Raw genomic sequence first — 21,637 nt, 5'->3', positions numbered from 1 at the left:
CAAAAGACAGTGTATCTCTCATGCACAGGACCACAAGAAATCAGTTTAAAAGCAATCATCTTAAACAGTGTCTCTCAGGATACTGAAATACAGATGGTAAATCTAACAGTTGAAGACAGATGGTTTTCATGGTCTTTCTACACTTAAGAGTAGTGCTTGCCTTAGTTTCTAAGACAAAGTTAATCAAATGAGCACACACATTCCCACCCATCCACTACCCAAAACGTACCTCTACTGGAAAAGCAGAAAAGGGACAAATCTCGATGTGATGATAAAAACCACCAAAAAAAAATACACCAATATACACCAGAGATTTCTAATGTATTTTCCTTCCTCTATTAAGTTTACTCTTGCAGTTTAGAAATGCAATACTAAAAAGCATTTTCGTGGATGATTTAAACAGCAAATTTTATAGTTTGTATCTATTTATAGTTAGTGTTTAGTTATCTTACTGAGACAGAAACAGAAGAACTGAAAACTATTACCAACTCCCTTGCAAATGTGCAAGAATTACTGTAGCATAGGAAAATAACTGCCATCTAAACTACAATAAATATAATCATTACAGTAAATAAAATATATTTTCATCCATACAATTCTATTGAAAGACATTTTGAAGTTGGTGTATAAACAAAAAGCAACTCCTTTCCACTAGCAGGCCAGAATTAAATAACATTTCCAATCAAAAAGTATCACCTACTTCATTCATTTTTTGATCATCTGGTCCTTGAGCATCCTTAGTCTGTTTGATATTTTCTACCATTTTTCTGATAAATGCATGACTGTTGTTTTCATTTTTAGCCATTAATATTTCCAGTATGAACCACAGGCACCTAAAGGAGAAATCCAGTATCCCACATGAATCAAAGTAAAAAACAAACTCCTTGAAAAAGCACATTTGAGAACATGATTTAGTCCAGCTTTTACTAGTATTATGAATTTGAACCAGACTAACTCTGAAAAAACAGTTCTTTTGGAAAAATGAAATTAAGATAAGCAGAAGGTGAAAGGTTCTTCTATAAAATATCACAGAGCACTTAAAAAGCACCTATACTACTTCTCTCAACATTTTACAGAAGTAACTGGTATCATTATGCACACTGGACTGTGTAGCAGGGAACCACGATGAATTAAAATTTCACTTAGAATAAAGTTAGAAATAACACTATTAAAATTGGTCTTACTCTTTAATGTCCTTGAGTTGTTCAATGTCCTGGACTTTGACATAATCTGGGTCATGAGCTAGAAGATGGATAGTATAAGGAACAACATACTCTGGTAGAAGTGACAACAGTTTCTCTGAAAAGCAGAAGAAAGATGCATCAAAAAACTACATACCAAGAAGTATGCTTTTCTGCCAAAGAGGAGAAGACAAATTCTGAGGTCAGCATGCATTAAGGTATAAACACATGTGGGCCTATCATTTCTCTATGATGTTTCATTTCATGGCTGATGTGCACATTTCATGCGTGCAAGAATTAAGATTTTAAATAACTCTTACTCAGGGCTGCCTGTTTTTTAGCTACCTTGAGATACAGCTACAGTCACCTCCTACTCCCAATCCTTTCCTCAGTTCAAAGCCTGTATTCTGAAAGACTTTGAAAAGCAGAAGTGAGGATGGATCACAAAATCCACGCTGACTGCAAGATGTGAGACCAGCACAACTGCAGGATAAGCTGCTACTATTTCTTTGGACGTTGCAGTGTACGGCCTTGCTGACATGAGAACAAAGGCTTTCTGTAGGGAATTTGCAGTCAAATTGCTACAATATCTATTTCAAGAGGAGTGGGAAGTCACATGAAAGTTGTAATGAAGTAGTAGTGCACTGAGCTCGAAAGGCTCAATCCCACCTAAACAGAGCAGAGCAACTCCCCTGTGACGTTCAAAGCATTCAAAAAATTTTCTAGCATTCTCTAAGACTTTCAGAATCCTAGGCAGGACTGCAAGAAAATCTTTCCTCCATCACGATAGTCTGAAGGCCTATTTCCCTTTGGGATTCAAAAAGAAAGGGTTGTTGCCAATGGCCCTCTCAGAGTTATGATCACAAAATACACTTTCTGTAAGGTAACAAATTCTCTGGCCCAACCAACACCATGCAGAGTGAACTCCAGGACCTCGGAGATAATCTCCCAAGGGGCAAGGACAACAGATGGACAAGTTGTACAGCAAAAGTAAAAAAAAACATTTTTCATCAAACATCCACACTGCTTTCTTTAGCCTGATGCCTGAGTGAAGCCAGAGGACACACAGCACACTTGAGTTACTAAACCTGTACCCTGTGCAACAGGAAAGACAATGGTCAAAGAAGGCATCCTGGTATTGCATGTACATTGCTATGGCACAAGCATCTGATGTTTAGTGCTTGTGGCAAATGCAATATCATAGTACTGACATGACTTGAACGTACATGTGAAGGGAAGAGGGAAATTTCGCTTTTGAAAAGTCACATTTTGCAATAGTAAGTGCATGATCAAGTCTTGAAAATTTTCTTCCAATAAGCTTTTACCTATCCCATACTCAGTTATGAATAAGTGCAAACATCTGTAAATCATCGTATACACTCATAATATTTGAAAACTATTTAAAAATACATTACAGCACTAACAGTTTTACCTCCAATATAAGATTCATATGAGATGTGATTGACAAATATTGTGCACATCAAACAAAACACACCATTATTGTAGATTTTACAAAACTAACAAAATAATTGTCATGCATACGTCAAGTCTTAACCTATGCCTTTCTTAGAGGTCTGTATAAATAAGGGTAATGTACAGACTACATAAAATATATATAAAATATAAAATCACCCAGTGTCTATTTCAAGCCATATTTATGTAATTGAAATACAGTGTACTTTGTAAAGCAGTTTTTAGTATGCTTCAACTGACACTGCACTATTAACTTTTAAAACATCCCTTACTTCTTTTCAAGCACTGTCCTGCATTTTAGACAGCAGCTGTTCACGTTACTAAACAAAAAACCAAAGATGCGGCAGGGAAGGAAGAAAACATAATTACAACTTCAGAACACCAGCAAAATTGGCTTGCCTTAGACATGCCCCAGACAAACCAACCCACTATTATTTGTACTAATTAGCAACCTCAATAGAATGCTCATCAAGAGCTCATAAACTCAATTTTTCAGTAACTTCCTGCCTTGGACAATTTCTCATATAACCACAACAATAATTCCAACCGGGTCTGGAAAATAAAATGAACTAGTTCCAGACAAAACAGGAAAAGAACAAATATTGATACGTATTATATTTAACCCCTATCATGACAAAAAACAGAAGGGAAAAAAATAGAAAAAAAATACAGCTTTTATCTCTAATGAAAGAAGACACTACCTGAAAGGTAGGGTGGCTTTCCTACCAGTACATAAGACTACAATGTGCCAAAACCTTTCTTAAGAGTCTTTTATGAGCTTTCAGGAAGAAAACTTGTTAAAAAAATTAATTTTGTAACTTTTCTGCTCACTAACTTTCAAGCGAAAGCCCATCATGAGAATGTAATTCCTATGCAAGACACGTCTCTACCCAGATGAAACTAGTAACAGATACACAATCAAAATAAATGGCTTCCACTCTGAATAGCATACAGAGAATTTAAGAGGGCTGAGAATAATTCCTGTCAGCCTATAAAAGGCCAATGTGGAAAAAAAGAGGTGCTTTACTGTACGGTACCAATCCTGAGAAAATTTTCCTCAGGCAGGGTGAACAGAAATTTACCGTATTTTCAACAAAAACTGAAATCTCCCCAAAATATCCAACAGATATCCTCCTCATCCATATGAAGTTTTTGATACAAAACGGATCACAAAATAATCACACATTCATAGATTCAGACAAATAGGAATAAATAGGAATAATCAAAGATGAAGATTTCCAAAGGAGGTACTACCATCATTACCACCTTGAGTTACTGCCCAGTCAGCAGGGACAGTGGCAGAGTGAGATACACATTTAAACATTGCGAAATTTCCAGAACTCAGCTTTTGCTGAACTGCTGCAATATGGATATTTTAGGATCAAACAGTTCAAGACATTTTATTTAGTGAAAGCTCAGACTGGTAAATCTGAATGGCATGAAGTTTAAGATTGTAATCCTAAAAAAAATCCTGCAATCTGTATTTAATCCAGGTTCCCCATGCATTATAGCATACATCAAATCAAAAGGCATCACTCAATTAATTTCAGCAAGAAAAGAATTTATCAGGTGCTCTTTGAGGTTCTACTGGATAAAGAAAATCACATACACCTAGCTCCTCTTAATTTCTTCCACAGATTTTTGATAGTAACTTTGCAGCATCTATTTTAAACATATGAGAATTCTGATACTTTCTGTTTAATAACTAAAAAGTTTTCAATTTTCAAGAGGAATAGTTTTTAAATGACTTAGAGGTGTTTGTTCAATTTATTTTTTCTTTTTTTACATGTTATTGAGTGGCAGAAAAGTACCACTTTTTTCTTTACCTGTAATTAATGATACACGAAAGGACTTGTCTACAGACTTATTCTCTGAGCAGAGTCTAAGGGGACTGAGAAAGACTGACTGACATAGCTAATACAAAGTGATTCACAAACACAGAAGGAAGTCACTTGTCTGACAGCATCTCTGAGACCAGATTCATGAAACAGGTCTGGTTTAGGCTAAAAGGATGAAAAAATCTCCTTCATTTCACAAAGGCCAAACCATCAGTAATCTTTTAAAGAAATAAAACTTTCAAAACCTCATTCAAAAATGCTATAGCTCTTCATAAAGGTCTACTTTTCCCTATGACCCTGTACCAGCATTGTAATACTGTATGTATGTAGCTTTAAGTCAAAAGGACTGATTTAATAAAAGAAAAATAGCTGACATGAGTCCATAATAACTTCCAAAGCATTCCCACGATAAGACTGCTGGCAATGAAAAGAAAGAACTGCATAAAAAACTCGTCCTGAAATGCCAACAAATACAGCCCTTTGCAGGAATAACACAAGATGCTACTCAATACAGCAGTACAAGGACAGTCTATTTAGTACAGCATTTATGTAATAACGTTACTTATTAGTAATTGCTGAAGTAAAATTAATCATTGTCACTTCACTTAGAACATTATTAACATTATTAAATTCAAACAGTACACATAATTGCCTTGGAAAATTACTTCACTTCCAATATATTTAGGCATAAGCATTTGCACAGTTTTAAAGACCTCAGCAGTGCCTGTTAAAAAAAAAAAAAAAAAAATCAAAAGAAAACCTGGACAAAAGAAAACCAGAAAACCTGAAAATTTTCAGTTTTCATTGGTTACCTCCAAACCAAATTTACAGTGGTTCTGTGTATAAAAACAGACAACTATCAATGTTTTCAGTCTACTCACATTTATATTTGAACTACAGCACTTGTAGCAAAAAGTGACTTCTATTCTCTTACCACTAACTGCTGCATGTTGCTTCAGATATTCCCTTCTGACATTTATGTTCTTCACAAGGCACTGCCTAGCATGAGCTCTTCTCTCTTTCACGGGATCTTTTGCACACAATGCACAAATAGCCATATATTCTAGTGGCAGCCGTAGTCTAGAAAGGCCTTTGTGAAGTTTCTGAGCAAATATTTGCCTCACTTGGTAACATTCATCCTATTAAAAAAAAAAGGCAAAACCAAAAAAGACAACAGTAAACTTTTCTTAAAGCAATATAAACTGTAAAATAAAGCATGGAAGCTCAGGTAAATATGCTAAAATCAATTAGACCTTGAAGCCACTGAAACATAGGAATTGCAAGCTTTTTTTTCTTTAATGACAATTCAGAGCAATTTAATTAATCAGCTGAAGCTTCCTTTAAGCTCAGAAGAAGAGCTAAGGTTCAAAAATTGTGCAGGAAAATATCAAACTCAGGACCCAAAGCCTAATTTAGCATAGTACTAAGGCATGGAATTACTGAAATTGTTTACAGTTAGGTCACTTGCTTTGTAAAGCCAAAGTCAGAGATCTGCATGAAAACATTTTAGCCACCAGTAGCCACCACCAGTGTTGATTTTACTGCTACAATTTCACACATTTTCATCAAGACATTGACATAAAAACTGAGTAAAATTCAACAGAATTACCAGAAAGTATCAAGCATTTCCATCATACTGTGGAAACCATGCACTACAATGACCATGGAAGAGAATTATCTATGTCTAACAACTGCCAAACAACACAACGTAAAATATAATATGAAGGCAGCAATTGTAGTTCTACAGTTTATTGAGCAATGTGTTCCCAGAAAAGGCATGTACTTTAATTTTTTTTTTTTTTTTGTATGGAAATAACCTCCACATACCACTTAACACATGACAAATCATTTACTAACACAGGACAAGGAAGCTCAACAGAAACACGTGTAGAAAAGACTTTGAAGAAAATATACAGAAAAGCTTAAGGTAAACAAGGTCACCAAAATAGCCTGGCATGCTTAACCCGCCAAAAAAAGGTCAAGAGGAAAGATTTATCTCTAAATATGAAGAAAAAAATGTTAGCAGGAGTAAGCAGCTATTTTAGTCAAATGACAGTTTTGAAGTCAGAAGGACTGAAGAGGGTTTCCAGTTATCAGCCAACTGGAAGAAACACTGGCTCTGCTAAATTTGCAAATGGCATCGAAAGAGATCACCTATTAGATAAAAGAATCATCCCTCTGTCCCCATCAGAAATGTTGAGAAGAAACTTTTTTCAATCAAGCCCCATTTTCTCCTTTCTGTGCTTCAAGCAATACTTCCCCTCTGTGGACTGAAAGCCTGAAACACCTGCTGTAGCCTGAGCTGAACTCACCCAAGCCCATAATAAACCCAAACCATGAGATCTGCTCAACATCTCCTTTTAGCAAATCCACCCCCACAGGAGGTTAAGATGGAGCCCCCTGTTCCTCCTCAGTATCAACTAAGTCTAAAGCCTTTAGGAAGCTCAGAAGAGACTGATGCCTAGTTGGTGTTTCAGCAGAGAAACATCTTTGTCTCACAGGACAAGGGAGATACAGTTGTTTGATACTGATGGTATTGTGTTGAAATTGAAATTATTATAATTTCTTTATCTTTTAATATTGGAAATAACCTTAAATACGACTCAATTATACTAGTTCACTAGGAAGAAGTGGGACAAAACTTAACCAAGGTATGCTATTTTCAGCATACACAAACTCCGTAAATTAATCCAACTTTATATATCAACATCTCTTAATTTAATGCAAATTCACCAGAAGTTCACAATTTAAAAGCATTGAAAAAAATACATATTTGCCAAACATCATGTACCACTCAGACACAGCTCTGATTCATCAACTATAACATCTTGAGTTAAAGAAAACTGAAAAAGCTCTGGAATTTTTTTTTTTAATGAAACTTATGCAATCTACAAGATTTATTTTAAAAACAAACTGCATTTTCAACAGCAAAGCTTATCAGATCTTAAATCTGATCTTAAAGCTTGTTAAACACTGAAGTACTATCATCAATTACTTTTCACTCTCTTACAATATGAAGCTCTGCCGACATCAAAATTTGTTCTGGAGATCAAAGAATTCAACTGCTGGTAAGCTTATAAAATCGGCCAGACACATATGTAACTTATTTTAAAATTATTAAAACTATAGGCATTTCATCATCATAAAGCCTCTGTTTACTAGTGCCACTTTCATACAGCAATTAGTGACAAAATTTAATTATGTATTCTGCATTCCAATCATTACTCATTACAAAACAGCAGCATCAGAAGAAAAAAAAAGCGCCAGCACAGAACCACAGCAAAACCTGTGCAACCATTACAGGCCTTAAAAAGTAAGATTTTTCCTGCTGTTTAATCTGTTTTCTGATCTGTCAACTTAAAGAATTTTTGCTGTGAATTAAATAACATAAAACTAGAGTTGGCCTTGATGCCACCTGATTCGTTGCTAGACTTGAAAGTGTTAAGAACAAATAAACTTTTAGAGTAATCAGTATCTACCATCAAGAAATGGATTCTAATACTAACCACTAAGCATTAACAAATTCGTATGCATATGTGCACATGATAAATCCAAATAGAAACAAACGAAAAACAGTACCACTTTTAAGTGAAAAAAGTCATGAAAGCCATTACAGCTACTCTGCATCTGAGCATCTCCACTGACAGTGAGAAAGGAAATTGGAGAAGGCCTCAAAAACATCTAGAAAAGTTATTAGTAAGTATTCAAAATCCATTATGAGCTGTAGTGAAAATGAAAGGCAGAATGCCTGACCTGACAAAGCTCACAATATAAATTCTAGAAAACACCTTAGAAAATCACAAAAAGCAAAAAAGTATCAATAAATGAAGAAGGAAAGGTGACAGAAATGATACTACAAAAGAACAGATTCTCCTGGAAGCAATAAAAAAGCAAATGGATATCCACAGGGCGGGGATTATAGACACCCAACACAGCTTTACAAAGGACAAATCATTCCTGACTGGTCTAACCTTTTAAAATTAAGTGAACAGGCAAGTGGATAAAGGATGAGTAATTGATGTCACCTACCTGGATTTCTATAAGGGCTTTGACACAGGTATACACAACATTGTTGTCTCTAAATTGGAGCTATATGGGTTTCAGAGATGAACTACTCAATTGATAAGAAACTGGCTGAATGGCCATGTCCAAGGGATTGCAGTCAAAAAAAAAAAAAATCAATGTCCAAATGGAGATCAGTAACAACTGGTGCACTCGGGGGGGCAATACTGGGACTGGCATTGTTCATCTTGGTTAATTACACAGATTGGAGGGTTGAGAACATCCCTCGGCAAGCCTGTGGATAACACCAAGCCAAGTGGTGCAGTCAATACACTGGAGGGAAGGGCTGCCATCCAGAGGAACCTTGACAGGCTTGAGGACTGGGCCCAGGGGAACATCAGGAGATTCAAGAGCCCCAAATGCAATGTCCTGCACCTGCCTCCAGGCAATCCTCACTACCCATACAGGCTAAGGGATGAATGGATTGAGAGCAGCCCCGCAGACAAGGACTGGGGTCACTTGTGGATGAAAAACTGGACATGAGCGCTCAGTCCAGAAAGTCAACCACGTCCTGGGCTGCATCAGAAGGAGAGTGGCCAGCAGGGTAGAGAGGAGATTCTCGACATCTACTCTGTTCTCATGGGGCCCCCACCTGGAGTCTGGTCCAGCTCTGGAGCAATGGTTTTTAACTGAAAGAGGCGAGGTTCAGATTGACTATATGGATGAGATTTTTTTACTGCGAGAGTGGCAGGACACTGGAACAGGTTGCCCAGAGAACCTGTGGACACTCCATCACTGGAGATGTTCAGAGCCAGGTTGGATGGGGCTTTTGAGCAACCTGTTCTAGTGGAATGTGTCCTTGACCACAGCACGGGAGTTTAATGAGATGATCTTCATGGGCTCCTTCTGGTCCAAAGTATGCTATAACACTACAGTAAAATGTGATACTAACTGGTTCATAAATGTTGAGAATGCTATCATGTTCTAATTTGAATCTTAACTCTCAAAATTCCCTTTTGAAAATTCAGGGAAAGTAAGCATTAGACACAAAAAAGGTGACAACACAGCTGTTAGAATATCAACTAATAGTTAAGACTGTTATAGCTGGAAAATAAGAGATGAAAGTGAGAGACAGTGGAGGGCAAAGAGCCTACACCTTAACATACTGAAAAGAGTATCAAAACAATGAAGCAAAATTCTTATAGGAACTACAAGGTTAACATTTGCAATAAAGAAAGATTTGGCACAGGAGGGAAATGACTGAAGAAATGAAGAGATTTTGATCACTGGGTTCACAAGAAAACAGAACATGCAAACACTACATTGACAAGGCTAGTTTGGCGTGACATTATCCAGCTTGAGTATCCTTTCCAGAGCAGAGACAGAACTTATTTGTCATTACATTAAGTGCCTATTTTTCTCTCGACTGATGCTGTTTTGAACTGTAAAACTCATTGTGAGACTCACTCATTTAAAGTCTTCTGACATTTAAAATGGGTCACAACTTTTAAAGCTTTATCTGGACCCAAGAAGTAAGGTCTAAAATGGCATATCATTATTACTGCAGATATCTTCTTGTCAGGATCCCTTCCAGAGGATTTCTTGACTTCTGGAAAGCCAGGAGAATACCAGCTGCTACACAAGAGAACCAAGAGAAGTCCCTTCATGGCCACCTTTCTCTTGGGGTATGAATCAATTTCTGTACAATTTGCTAAATCTACAAGCCAGAAATAGAGAGGATTCCTCTATCTCCACTTTCAATTTGAGAGTTATTTCCTTACTATGGGCTCACAGGCAAAAGTTAAGGAGGAAAATTCCAGCATCTGCTAAGGAATATCTCCCTATTTCTTCTAATATTTGAAGGATGCTAATTATTTATGCTATTATTTTTGCAGACCTCTGCATTTCAAATACATTCTACCCAAGTACTGAGAAACTAAAGTCACTGTTTTCACCACAGTTCAACATACTTTGGATCATCTCATTTTAACTTCTAGTAACATTATAATGCAGCTGTAGTATTACATAAATACATACTGCATTTCTTAGTTTATCGGTATTCTAACATTTGACTACTCAAAGTTAGTATTCCCCCAATGGACAGTCCAGTACTACAGTTTTCGGGATTATGTAATGGAGGAATAATTTCATGCCAAGGCTGAATATTTTGCATAAAACCAGATTCCCAGAAATATACATAACAGAGAACAAACAGCTATATACTCATACATCTGCTGATAACCTGCAATAAATTTCCTTACATTTATGGCTAGTGCACACAGTTGGTATTGTTCTAAGGTGATGATTTCATGGTAACAAGGTTCTTGTGCCAACTTCACAATAGCATTTCCTGCAGCCAGCCTTAAGCGAGACATATCAGGTTTACTGAAAAACAAGCACATGGATTGTGAAGGTTAATTCATAAAAAATTATGTAATTGTTTGACTTTTAATTAAATCTCATAAGTTTGCATCACTGAAAAACAAGTACTTAAAAAGAAGGAAGTTTCTGTGAACTTAGCCACCCCCATGCCAGCAGAAACAATTTCAAACACAAAGTAATTTTTATGGCACCACGTTTTACAGCCTATTCCCACTTACCCTTATCTTGTCCCAACCTGGCAATAAAAATCTTCCATCAAATTTCCTAGAAGTTCCACACAGGTGTGAAACAGTTCTAGCTGTGCATTGAGCCAGGAGAGCCCATACTGCCCCTCAGAGACCACATCTAGCAGTAAGATACTTCTGTTCAGTTTGCTGGCTCTCCTTCTGCAGAGGAGTCCTGCCAAAGAAGTAGCCAGCCCATTTCTAGTCCCCAAAGGTGCAAAACTTTTCTTGCTCAAGATCCATGCTTCAGGCCAAAATAAATTAAGATTAGAGACTGTAATACACGACTAAGTGAATTTTATTTTAAGACAATAGCAAAATGTCTTTTGAATGCAACCACTGAAAACATTGTGTATCAGATGTGTGGCAGATTTTCTACAGCACAGAACTATGACATTCTAAACTCCAAAAGGTTTTTAGTATATTTTCTCTTGGTGCGCATTAGTTAAAGAAAAAATGCAGAAAGTATTTCAAGAAAATCTCAATTCAACTTCATATCTAATATCAACATTTTCAGCAACTGCTAGTATCTTCTGATACTGAAAAAGTCTTATTTTATGCTTAGTATAGACTAAAATCAAAATCCTACTACAAAGACATGCAAGATTCAAACTACCGTTCTACTAGCCATAAACAGAAAAACTGTATCATCTTGAATTTTGTAGGACTGTTTATGACTTATAAAATTAAAAACAAAGACATGGAAAGGACAGTTGAGATAATATTTATTGATAAAATTTGATTGTAAAAATTACAAGACTGGTGAATTTAACCTACACATGCTAACATCTCAAAGAAATCAGTTGCTGATTTAAAAGCAATTTAAGAAAGTCTTCAATCCTACTACTTCAAAGTATGAAGAATGAACAACAGAAGGGATTTGTTATCCAAGTGGGACCTGGCTTTCACCTGACACTCCAGGCTGAACCATGTTTTGAAGTAAAAAAAAAAAATTTCCCTTACACTGTCACTGAAAGGTAGAGTTATGTAGATTTCAAAAGGCAGAGGGGCAGATGAGGGCTGATGAGGGCAATAACACCAAAGATTACAATATTACTGATGGCCTCAACAGCATCTAAGGCTCCTGAGCCCTGCCACTTTCACTTAATTTAATTATCTTTAGCAAATTATTAAACATTTTTTAAAACACAAGTGCAAGCCATGAACTAAAACTGACTCATATACAATGACCTCATATTAAGTGTAGTCTAAAAAGGTTATGTTCTGTACTGAATGGACAATTTTACTCTTTTCAAAGCCTACTCCAAGTCAGAAGGAGCAGTATCAGGTTTGCACAGAAGGGACAAAGTAAGCATTGCCAGAAAGAAGATATCCTTATTGCACTCAATGGGTGAAGAACAAAGGTCAGGAAGTGTCAGCAAGTTCCATGCAGAACTAACGGGCCTGAAATATTATCTCCTCTGCTTCAGGTTTTGAGAGTAATTGTTAATGTAGGCAGGATAGCTCACACAGAGACAATGGACTGGCCCTTCTACCACTTTGGAGCTTTCCTGAAAAGCAATAGTGAGAATCACAAAATAATTACTACCTGTCCTGTCAACAGGGCTCTTGCCTCATTCAGCAGTGGGTGTGCATTTTCCCTAGTCTTCCTTTTGTCACTTACTTAAAGAAGCTCTTCTGGTTGCCTTTGCCACTTCTCACTAGATTTTATCCCAGTTGGGATTTGGCTTTCCTAACTATATCTCAGATGGTGTTCTCTGTACTCCTGCCAGATCACCCATCTCTACTTCTTCCTTCTGTATACCTCATACAACCAAAGAATAGTTGGGGCCAGAAGGGATTGTTAAAACTCATCTAGTCCAACCTCCTGCAATGAGCAGGTACTTGGGAGGCCTGTCCAACCTGACCTTGAATATTTCCAGGGATGGGGCAGCTATCCTCCCTGGGTACCCTGTTTCAGTGTTTAATCACCCTCACCATAAAAAGATTTCTTCCTTTATCTACAGGCTCCCTTTAAGCACTGACAGGTCACAATAAGGTCTCCCCAAACCCTTCTCTTCTCCAGGCTGAACAACTCCAACTCACTGAGCCTTTCCTCATAAAATGCTTCAGCCCTCTGATTGTTTTTGTGACCCTTCTCTGAGCATGCTCCTCTAGGTCCATGTATTTCCTGTGCTGAGAACCCCAGAGCTGGATGCAGTACTTTGCATAGGGTCTCCCCCTAGGGTGAGCTAAAGAGGCAGAATCAAATCCCTCGACCTCTAGCCATGCATCTTTTGAAACAGCCCAGGACACAGTTGGCGTTCTGGGATGTAAGCACACATTGCTGGCTCATGTCCACCCTTTCATCCACCAGTGTCCCCAAGTAGTACTCTGCAGAGCTGCTCTCAATCTCAATTTTTGTGTTTAAATTTTGCCAGGAGCATTTTGCTCATCCCAGGCACAGTTCGCTGAAATATCCGTCTGACCTGCTGTGACCACTCTTGAGCACTGAGAGGTGATTTTTGAATACTAGGTAACTAGCTTTCTTAGGCCCCTCTTCCCTCCAGGCCTTATCCAATGGGACCCTACAAGCACATTCTCATAGGGACCCAAGACTGTTCTCCAGAAGTCCAGTCCAATCTTGCCTTCTGACCCCCTTCTTGCATCCAGGATTTTGAGCTCCACCATTAGGGTCATTATAGCCAAGGCTGCCTTCAATCTTCACATTGCCAGCAAGCCTCTCCTTGTTGGCTTGTATGAGGTCCAGCAGTGAGCCTCTCCTCATTGGGTCCTCTACCAGTTGTGTCAAAAAGTTGGCATTGATGCTACCCTGGATTGTTATGCACTGCAGTGTTGCTCTTCCAGCAGATATTGGAGAGATTGAATTTCTCCATGAGGGCCAAAGACTGCATACATGAAATTGTTTTCAGTTGTTTCAAGGCCTCATCCATTTCCTCATCCTGATCAGGAGTCCCACAGCAGACACTCACCATGATGTTACCCAGAGCAGTCTGCTCTTCAATCCTAACCCATAAGCTCTCTGCTGGCTCAACATCCATCCCCAGGCAGAGCTCCAAGCTCAGGGGTTGAAGGGTTACCTGAACAGCAACATCACATGCCACTGCAGCATTCTCCCTACCCTGGAAGGATAGGGAGCCCTAGCCTTCCATTAACTTGATTGAAAATGAAGAACTGATCACATCATTATATAAAGTTTCTACTATTACTTTTGAGTAGAAAATAAGTGGGAAAATCAAAATTTCTAAAACATGCACAGTAAGAAATCATTATTCCAAGCATGAAAATATATAGGGTCTAGAGAACCAAGCTATTCACTAACTACTGCATAACACAACTATGTGCTCCAAGTAGTCCTGCTGAAAAGCTAAATTACTGCCACTCAACTCCCTGGCAACTGCTACCAATGGTCAGATTACAGAATTTAAAACTATTAAACAATTATTTACAATGAACTTTAGGACAGATTACACAGTTGCTACAAATATAATCACTAGATAGCTCTCAGATTTGCAATTTTGCACACACAATACAGGTTTATCTGCATAACGACTGTGTAACATTAACTCTACCCGAAAATCAGAACCTTTCTAAACATACTGGCACAATCTACCCATGCCCTTAATGGCTTTTGTAGACATAAATTTTCAATGTTTGACAAGCAATAGTAGCTGACAACTTGTCACTTTTCCTACCATAGAGGATTAAGAAGATATGCAGAAAAACAAGTTGTCTAACAATCACCTAAAAGGTAAATTATTTATTGAGACTTAATCCTGTTTACACATTTCCTTCTTGCTTTTAGTTTTCGAGACCTCAAGGGATTAGCCTGCCTCCAAGCAGAAGCGTCTTGTGTACTAAGTATTTCCACCTGGTTTATACAACACACTATTATTCTTTATTAGAAAGCCCACCCATTGGCATTTGGCATACACAGCAATTGGTACACCACGAACAGCAAGCTGCATAAAAAATTAAAACCAATTTTCAGTGGGAAAGAAGAAGTTGCATAGCTTAATATGAGCAATAGCCTCTTGAAGAGATAAATAAAAGCAAGAATATAAAATCTAAAATTCAGTTGTGTGTACAGTGTTACAAAACCTGAGACTCAGCAAGCTTATGTAGGAACCAGCCAAGCTCACCATCACATCTTATGAAATAAGATGTATAAATTGTTAAGCAGTCTAACAGTCTCCCCCCCACTCCATCATCACAGACATGAAAACATTACCATCTGTTACATACCTTATTTTCCCCTGCTCTGTTAAATCTCCATCACTGTGTAATATCGTTGTTAGCAATCTCAGAGTAGATGTTCCTGACTTGCTGTGGTTGTTCTTCATACCTAGCAACCACCGAACCATCATCTTGATAGCCTGAATCTGAAAAAAAAAAAAAAATTGATACCAAAAAGTCGAATCATATCACAAGCCTCAATTTAAAAATAATCCTTATTTTAATCACACAGTATTTTTTCCCAAGTGCTTTTTGCTGGTACAAACATAAGTCTGTCAGGACTGTTAAACGTCATTTAATACTGAAAGATAATTAGGCATATTCTCACTAGACAGCAACTTTTCACTGAAAGTCTCAAGCATGTATTACAGCAAATAAAAATTATACATTTAGTTAAAGTTGGAGCTGCTTCTTATATAAGCAATCACATTTTGTCCTTTGAAAACATTTTCTGAATTGAGCTTATAGCCATTAAATATTGTGAAATAGGCTAAATAATCAATACTTACTAAGAAAATGTTACTGGATCAAAAAGCAGAACACATTTTTATCTTTATATATTCCTATAATTCACAGAATATTCTGAGTTGGAAGAACCCACAAGGATCAAAAAGTCCAGTGCATGAACCATACAGGGATTGAACTAGGCTGGACAATACTAAAATTTACTTTTCAGCAGTCCTTCCCACTTTCAACTTGCTAGTTTTAAGATGCCCATTAGATATATAATAACGTTACAAAAGGAAAAAGAGGCGTGTAAAGCCGGAGTGAAGAAAACTACACTATCACAGAAAAATAATTTATAAACTAATGGCATGGTCTACAACATACATTAAGTTTAGGCTTAAATAAATGCTAATTAAATTTGCAAATCAATTTTCACAATAACCTGCTTTCACTTGTAAATAAACACTTTTTACAGTTTTCAGGCCTTGTTTCAACTTCAAATTGCCTTAAGAATTTCTGCAGGTTAATTCCCTTCTAAATAGCCAAATGTATAAGAAGTTTTATCAATATAAAAGTACATCTTAGAGAGTTATTACAGCTTCACAAATGATTTAAAATATTTAAGAAAAAATATTAATGTTTTACTATTAATTTATTATTAACTACTTCAAGTTACATGTATAATCACTGAAGTGAAATCATATCTATTTAAAACTAGTACTTCATTAGAGTAAAAGAAAAGTGCATTCTTTTAACAGTTTTTGGAGTGTATGTCTAACTATGGAATCACACAAATATGAAAAATATCTTTTGTGTAGTCAAACAACTAAAAGCAGCAAATCAACTCCAAAAAAATCCAAGCCTTCCCAGTAACAAGTTCTGTACCAAACTGCAAACCAAAGTATTTACTAACCTAGCAGAAAAAGAGGTCTACTAGGAATAGTTTAACAATTTTGAGAGAAGGCAAAGAACTTTTTAAAACCATAGAAACCTTACCCAAAAGACAATAGAAACTAAACTACTGATATAACATAGATTTTTTGCTTTCACTTCCTTCAGAATGAGATGTTTGTCTTTTGTAGTATGTTCTATCTCTGTTCTGAAGGGCTTTTAAAAACCAAATATAGATAAAGAATATATTTTCCACACCATGAGTCTATTTCTAATTAATTGAAAAATTGACTGCCAGTATCTCTTACAGAGTACAGAAAATGTACTCCAAAGTAAGAAAATCTTGAGATGACATTTTAAAGTAAAGTACCAAAACAAAACCCCTACTACTTCAAAGTGATTTTTTTCTTAAATGCAAGTTTTTCTCTAATACACATTGCATACATAGAAAAATAAGCAATGTAACAGATTCATTCATTTGAGGAAACTGACAAATCCAAACCCCATTTTTTATTCTTCCAAAACAACACTGAAAGTTTCTTGGAATATCATAAATATTCAAGAGAAAAAGGAAATCCTTTTAACAAAATTTCTACAGTATTTAATTCCTATGTTGAAGATAAGGGGAAAAAATAATTTTACTTTAAGTAATCCAGTTATCATCACAGTTAAGTGTCAGAAAACAAAACTAAACCTTATAAAGATTGTATAAAAACTTAATGAAGCACGTATGTAAATTTATGCATAAAATAATAATTAAAAAATATGTTCCCAAGAGCAAATCCGTATTCAGTATTATAAACATAATAGACAGGAAAACAGTATGTGCTACTTACTTTAACAAGGGTTTCAGGAGACACTTCTTCATCTGGGACCCAAAGTTTTGTTGTCTTTTTTCCTGGAAGCTAAACCAAATGTTACATTTGTTACACTACTGTTACTCTTCAGTGAAATTTGTAACCTCCTCTTTCCTGTTTCAGAACAGCAGCACTCCCTGGTCAGCTTTATGCCTTCCCTATCTTACAGAAGTAACCACTACAGAAGTGACACAACTCGCTATCCAAGCATCAGCGAATTTACATTCAGTAAAGCGACTGCTTGTTGTTGTTGTTACCTGAAAACTATTCCTTTAGAGCCTAACAGCCATTGCTTTAAAAATAACTTCCAGTTTTTCCATATCCAGTAGATTGGAACCTCATGCACATTTTACTGTTTCAGACAGTGTATCTTTCCCTAAGCAATTTCTAAAAATGCATGAGTATTTTTTTATTTCATAATCACTTCATAATCAATACAAAATTGTTCAAAAAATTAAAATTCAGTCTTCCATTTAAATAGTGTATTTTCATTTCAAATCCAATATACTTCCTAAAAATCACAACTCACTCAAGATGAGAAACAGAGAGAAGTCATAATAATTTTCCCCTTTTCAACCAAAGCCAAGTCATGAGTGATGAAATGCTATGCAGCTCATCACTTTTGTAAGATTCCCAAATTAGCAGAACTCTCCTTTCCTGTACTGTAGGTTTTCAGTGGAGCCAAACTTCATGAAGAAATCAAAATACAACCATATACAAAAGGCAGAACCAGCATACCAAATATTTTCCCAAGCACTTGCTGAGTATGACACTACAGGAAAAGTACACTCTTAATACAGAGTTTTAAAAATACTCACCCTATCGTTCATTAGCAAATCTTTAACAATAAAAGTAGCAACCAAAGATTTCAAAGGGGCTGCAAACTGGTCAGGTGCAAGCATGGCTATATGACCAATAGTAACCAACGGTGTAATGAGGTGCTCAAAATTGCTTGGATCCAGACTTTTATGCAGTGGCTAAAAAAAAGGCAACAAATTCAGGTATTACTGATATAATCTGTGTCTTACTGAGGGTATGGGAATGACTTTGTACCAAGTTGTCCATGTCTACTTCAGAAAAACAATTTTAAAAGAACTATTGGCTATTCCTATTAAAGATACATTCACCAACCCATCAAGTCTTCCTCAAGTCAGAGAAAACGTCAAGATAACACACAAAATATTTATCACCTCTGCATACTTCAAAAAGTGACAGCTCAAGCATGACCAATTCGGAAACAAAGGATTTAAAAGCCTATTTTCTTGTGGGAGAATTAGATCTTGAAATAGCAATTCCAGTAATGGACTATGATTCAGCTTTCAAGATAAGAGGCTAATGGCCACTAATTAAAAAGTACATTTGCAGTTAAAACGATAAAATTTATTTAGTCTGTCCCACAATTCAGTTTTCCATAATTTCTGCAACCATTTAAATACTTTTGACCATTTTCAGCCAGGGTAAGGAGTAGCATATGGTTCCTCTTTCCATAAATAGTTCATAGTTCTAGTACATAGCCCAACACTTGGTTTCACTCTATCAGCTCTTAAAATATGCAACCTAAAACATGATGAACCACGAGATGCAAGAATACCCTCTACTACCATTCTTCAGGCCAAAAGTGTGTAAGAACAAAAGGAAAGGGGAAAAACACGTTTCCAAAATCTGCTACAACTTGCAACTACATCCCTTAGTTTACATGTTCAATACTTAAAAAAATTTTTAAAAAGTCAATAAAAGTAAGTTAGATATCTAATGTTACCTCAAATATCTGTGCAAACTGCGTTTCTTTGCTGGAAAATATTGCATGGATGCAGTGAATAGCATACTTGGCTTGACGAGGGGGTCCCTTTTTAGCTTTATGATGCAATACTGGAAGCAAAGCACTAAACAGTTGTGTAACAAAACAAATAGACAAACAGACCAAGAGATAAGTAATTTCACAAATTGAAAATCTTTCAAAATATCAAACTAGTGCAGAAATACAGATATGCATATAAAAAAAACATAACACTTCTGCAAAAGCACTAATTGCTTTTGCTTGGGTAACTTCTTAAAAAAAAATAAAAAAGTTATTTATATAACCTGAAAGCAAAAATCCCCAATTTTTTATTGATAAAAAAGGCATTTATATCTGCCTAGATACTGAATGTTCTTTTGGAAATATTTTTGCCTACATATCACCATTAAATTTCAAGGAATGTTTTTACACTGTGTATAAATATATATAAAAATATAATCTAGGAAAGAAGAAGTAATTCTGAAGGGGAACAATATAAATTATAGTGGTATCAGTGACATACCAGCTCTCATTACTTTAGGTATATTCATTTCACTTCCATTCTTCAAAAAGCAATACATTTTAGTTTTTAAAAATCTTTGAAAATTGGAAGTATTACTTTCTTCCAAAAGAATGCAAGATAATCACATTTTCATCTACAGCAAATGAAAAGAAGAGTGAGAACGTCCAAAATCCTGTTCACTAAAGATCACTGCTCAGAGTAAGATATAGAACTTACGATCGTATGTGAGGAAAGTCTTCTTCAATTTTACTTCCTGTATTTTTGAAAATTTGTAATGCAGCTTCTGCCACTTTTTCATCATCCATTTTCAAGCAAGCAAGGAGAGATTCAAAAGTTTCAGCTGAATGAAATGAGATAGGGTGCGTAAACGAAAGTACCTGCCAAAATATGATGAAAACCACGTTAACATTTTTTAAAGGTCCACTTATACTAGGACACCTCATCAAGAGTCATTTTCCACTGCCATACTGGAACATTTATAATCATCTCCTTGGTTTTGACCCATGATGCACATTTCTCTTCTTTTTTTTTCGTAGCTACTAAAGTTCTCTTTATATATGACCTCATTAGAATTAATTTATTTCCCCAGTCTCAGTTTCTTCTGTTATTGTGACCACGTACTTCTCAGTTGCTACATTAGCAAGTACTGGATTACAGCAGGAGCAGGTCTTAAGAGAAACACAACTGATGCTAAGGAAGCAATATTCACATTTCAGGAGTTTTACTTCAGAGTATTTCTAGACTGACTAAATCCACTTTAGCCACTGCAACACAACATGTGCTTCTGAAGCCCATCTCAATTTTGTTCCCCTGAAAGGAACCCACCTTGTGTGCCACCAGACTTAATGTTTGTTTCCTCAGGGGAAGAATTGATTCTGCTCTGAAGTGAAATTCCTACCTCTAAAATAGCAACATAGACACATTGAATAGGGTCTCTAGTCCCTCAAGCATTCCACAGCAACTTAGCAGATTCTGTACCTCTCCTTCAGATTCTTGGGCTTGATGGTTTTCAAGTATGACAGTCTTCCCATGTTAAAAAAAATGAAATCAAGAAACCCTCAATTGATCCTCCCTGAAATTTGGTCTTCTCTTCATTTTTAGGTGGCTGTTGATTATTAGCCTCGTTCCACATAATATTCTGACCCATGGCAGAGAAACAATCCTCAAAATCTAGAAACTTCTTCATATGTAGTTTTCTATTTTAACCAAGTTACCTTTCTTCCCACTTCTTTGCATGGCATTCTCAATGCTGGAGTCATATATTTGTCCTCTCTCTATTATGCTCACGATGTATAGACCTCTTTGTTTAGGGCAGTCTTACTCCTCTTCCTTAAATGTGTCATGCTAGTTCATACAAATACATAAATACTGACTTGGAAGCCTTCATTCAAGGATACAGTCCTTCATAATATGATTCATTCTTTATTACTCAGAGGCATTCTTGTGCTACTAGGTATCTTGTACTTTTATCTAAATGTGCACATCTGGATAAAGAGCACATCCTTTCAGGTGAATCTATTCAATGCTTAGTTAATTTAGAATACTCTGAAAACATCAGTATGGGAGTCCTTCAGATAAAAGTCAACTCCCAGCTGGACCATTTTATGGTGTTTGCTATGTCAGCTGAGTTTCAAAATTACTCATAGCTGAAATAGGTAAGACCCCAATTTATGTGGAACACATAGGAACCACAATGTTGTATTGATATACAATAGCAGAGTACATATTTACAAATCGCTGCATTCATGCTCTAAAAACTCCACTGCTGCTGTCTCACATGTAACTACTTTCAGCTTCCAGAAAAGCTTCTAAATAATTTTTTAAAATAACCTTACTTATGTGCCA

General features: G+C 36.3%; 1 protein-coding gene across 3 annotated transcripts in view; it reads right to left on the bottom strand.

Moving 5' to 3' along the window:
- Positions 1-21,637, bottom strand: part of PDS5B (PDS5 cohesin associated factor B) — a 100,485-nt gene that overhangs the window by 18,032 nt on the left and 60,816 nt on the right. For all 3 annotated transcript variants that reach the window (XM_014889782.2, XM_014889779.2, XM_014889781.2), the window contains exons 19-27: positions 20,009-20,169; positions 19,252-19,375; positions 18,311-18,469; positions 17,472-17,540; positions 15,307-15,443; positions 10,756-10,879; positions 5,427-5,631; positions 1,185-1,299; positions 701-833 (exon numbers count right to left, since the gene is read on the bottom strand). In XM_014889782.2, the coding sequence (XP_014745268.1) occupies positions 701-833; positions 1,185-1,299; positions 5,427-5,631; positions 10,756-10,879; positions 15,307-15,443; positions 17,472-17,540; positions 18,311-18,469; positions 19,252-19,375; positions 20,009-20,169 (1,227 nt within the window). The remainder of the gene's footprint in view (positions 1-700; positions 834-1,184; positions 1,300-5,426; positions 5,632-10,755; positions 10,880-15,306; positions 15,444-17,471; positions 17,541-18,310; positions 18,470-19,251; positions 19,376-20,008; positions 20,170-21,637) is intronic.

This window comes from Sturnus vulgaris, chromosome 2 (genome assembly GCF_052056855.1).
Source record: "Sturnus vulgaris isolate bStuVul1 chromosome 2, bStuVul1.hap1, whole genome shotgun sequence".
Taxonomy (NCBI): domain Eukaryota; kingdom Metazoa; phylum Chordata; class Aves; order Passeriformes; family Sturnidae; genus Sturnus; species Sturnus vulgaris.
This window is presented reverse-complemented; position numbering and strand designations above follow the sequence as displayed.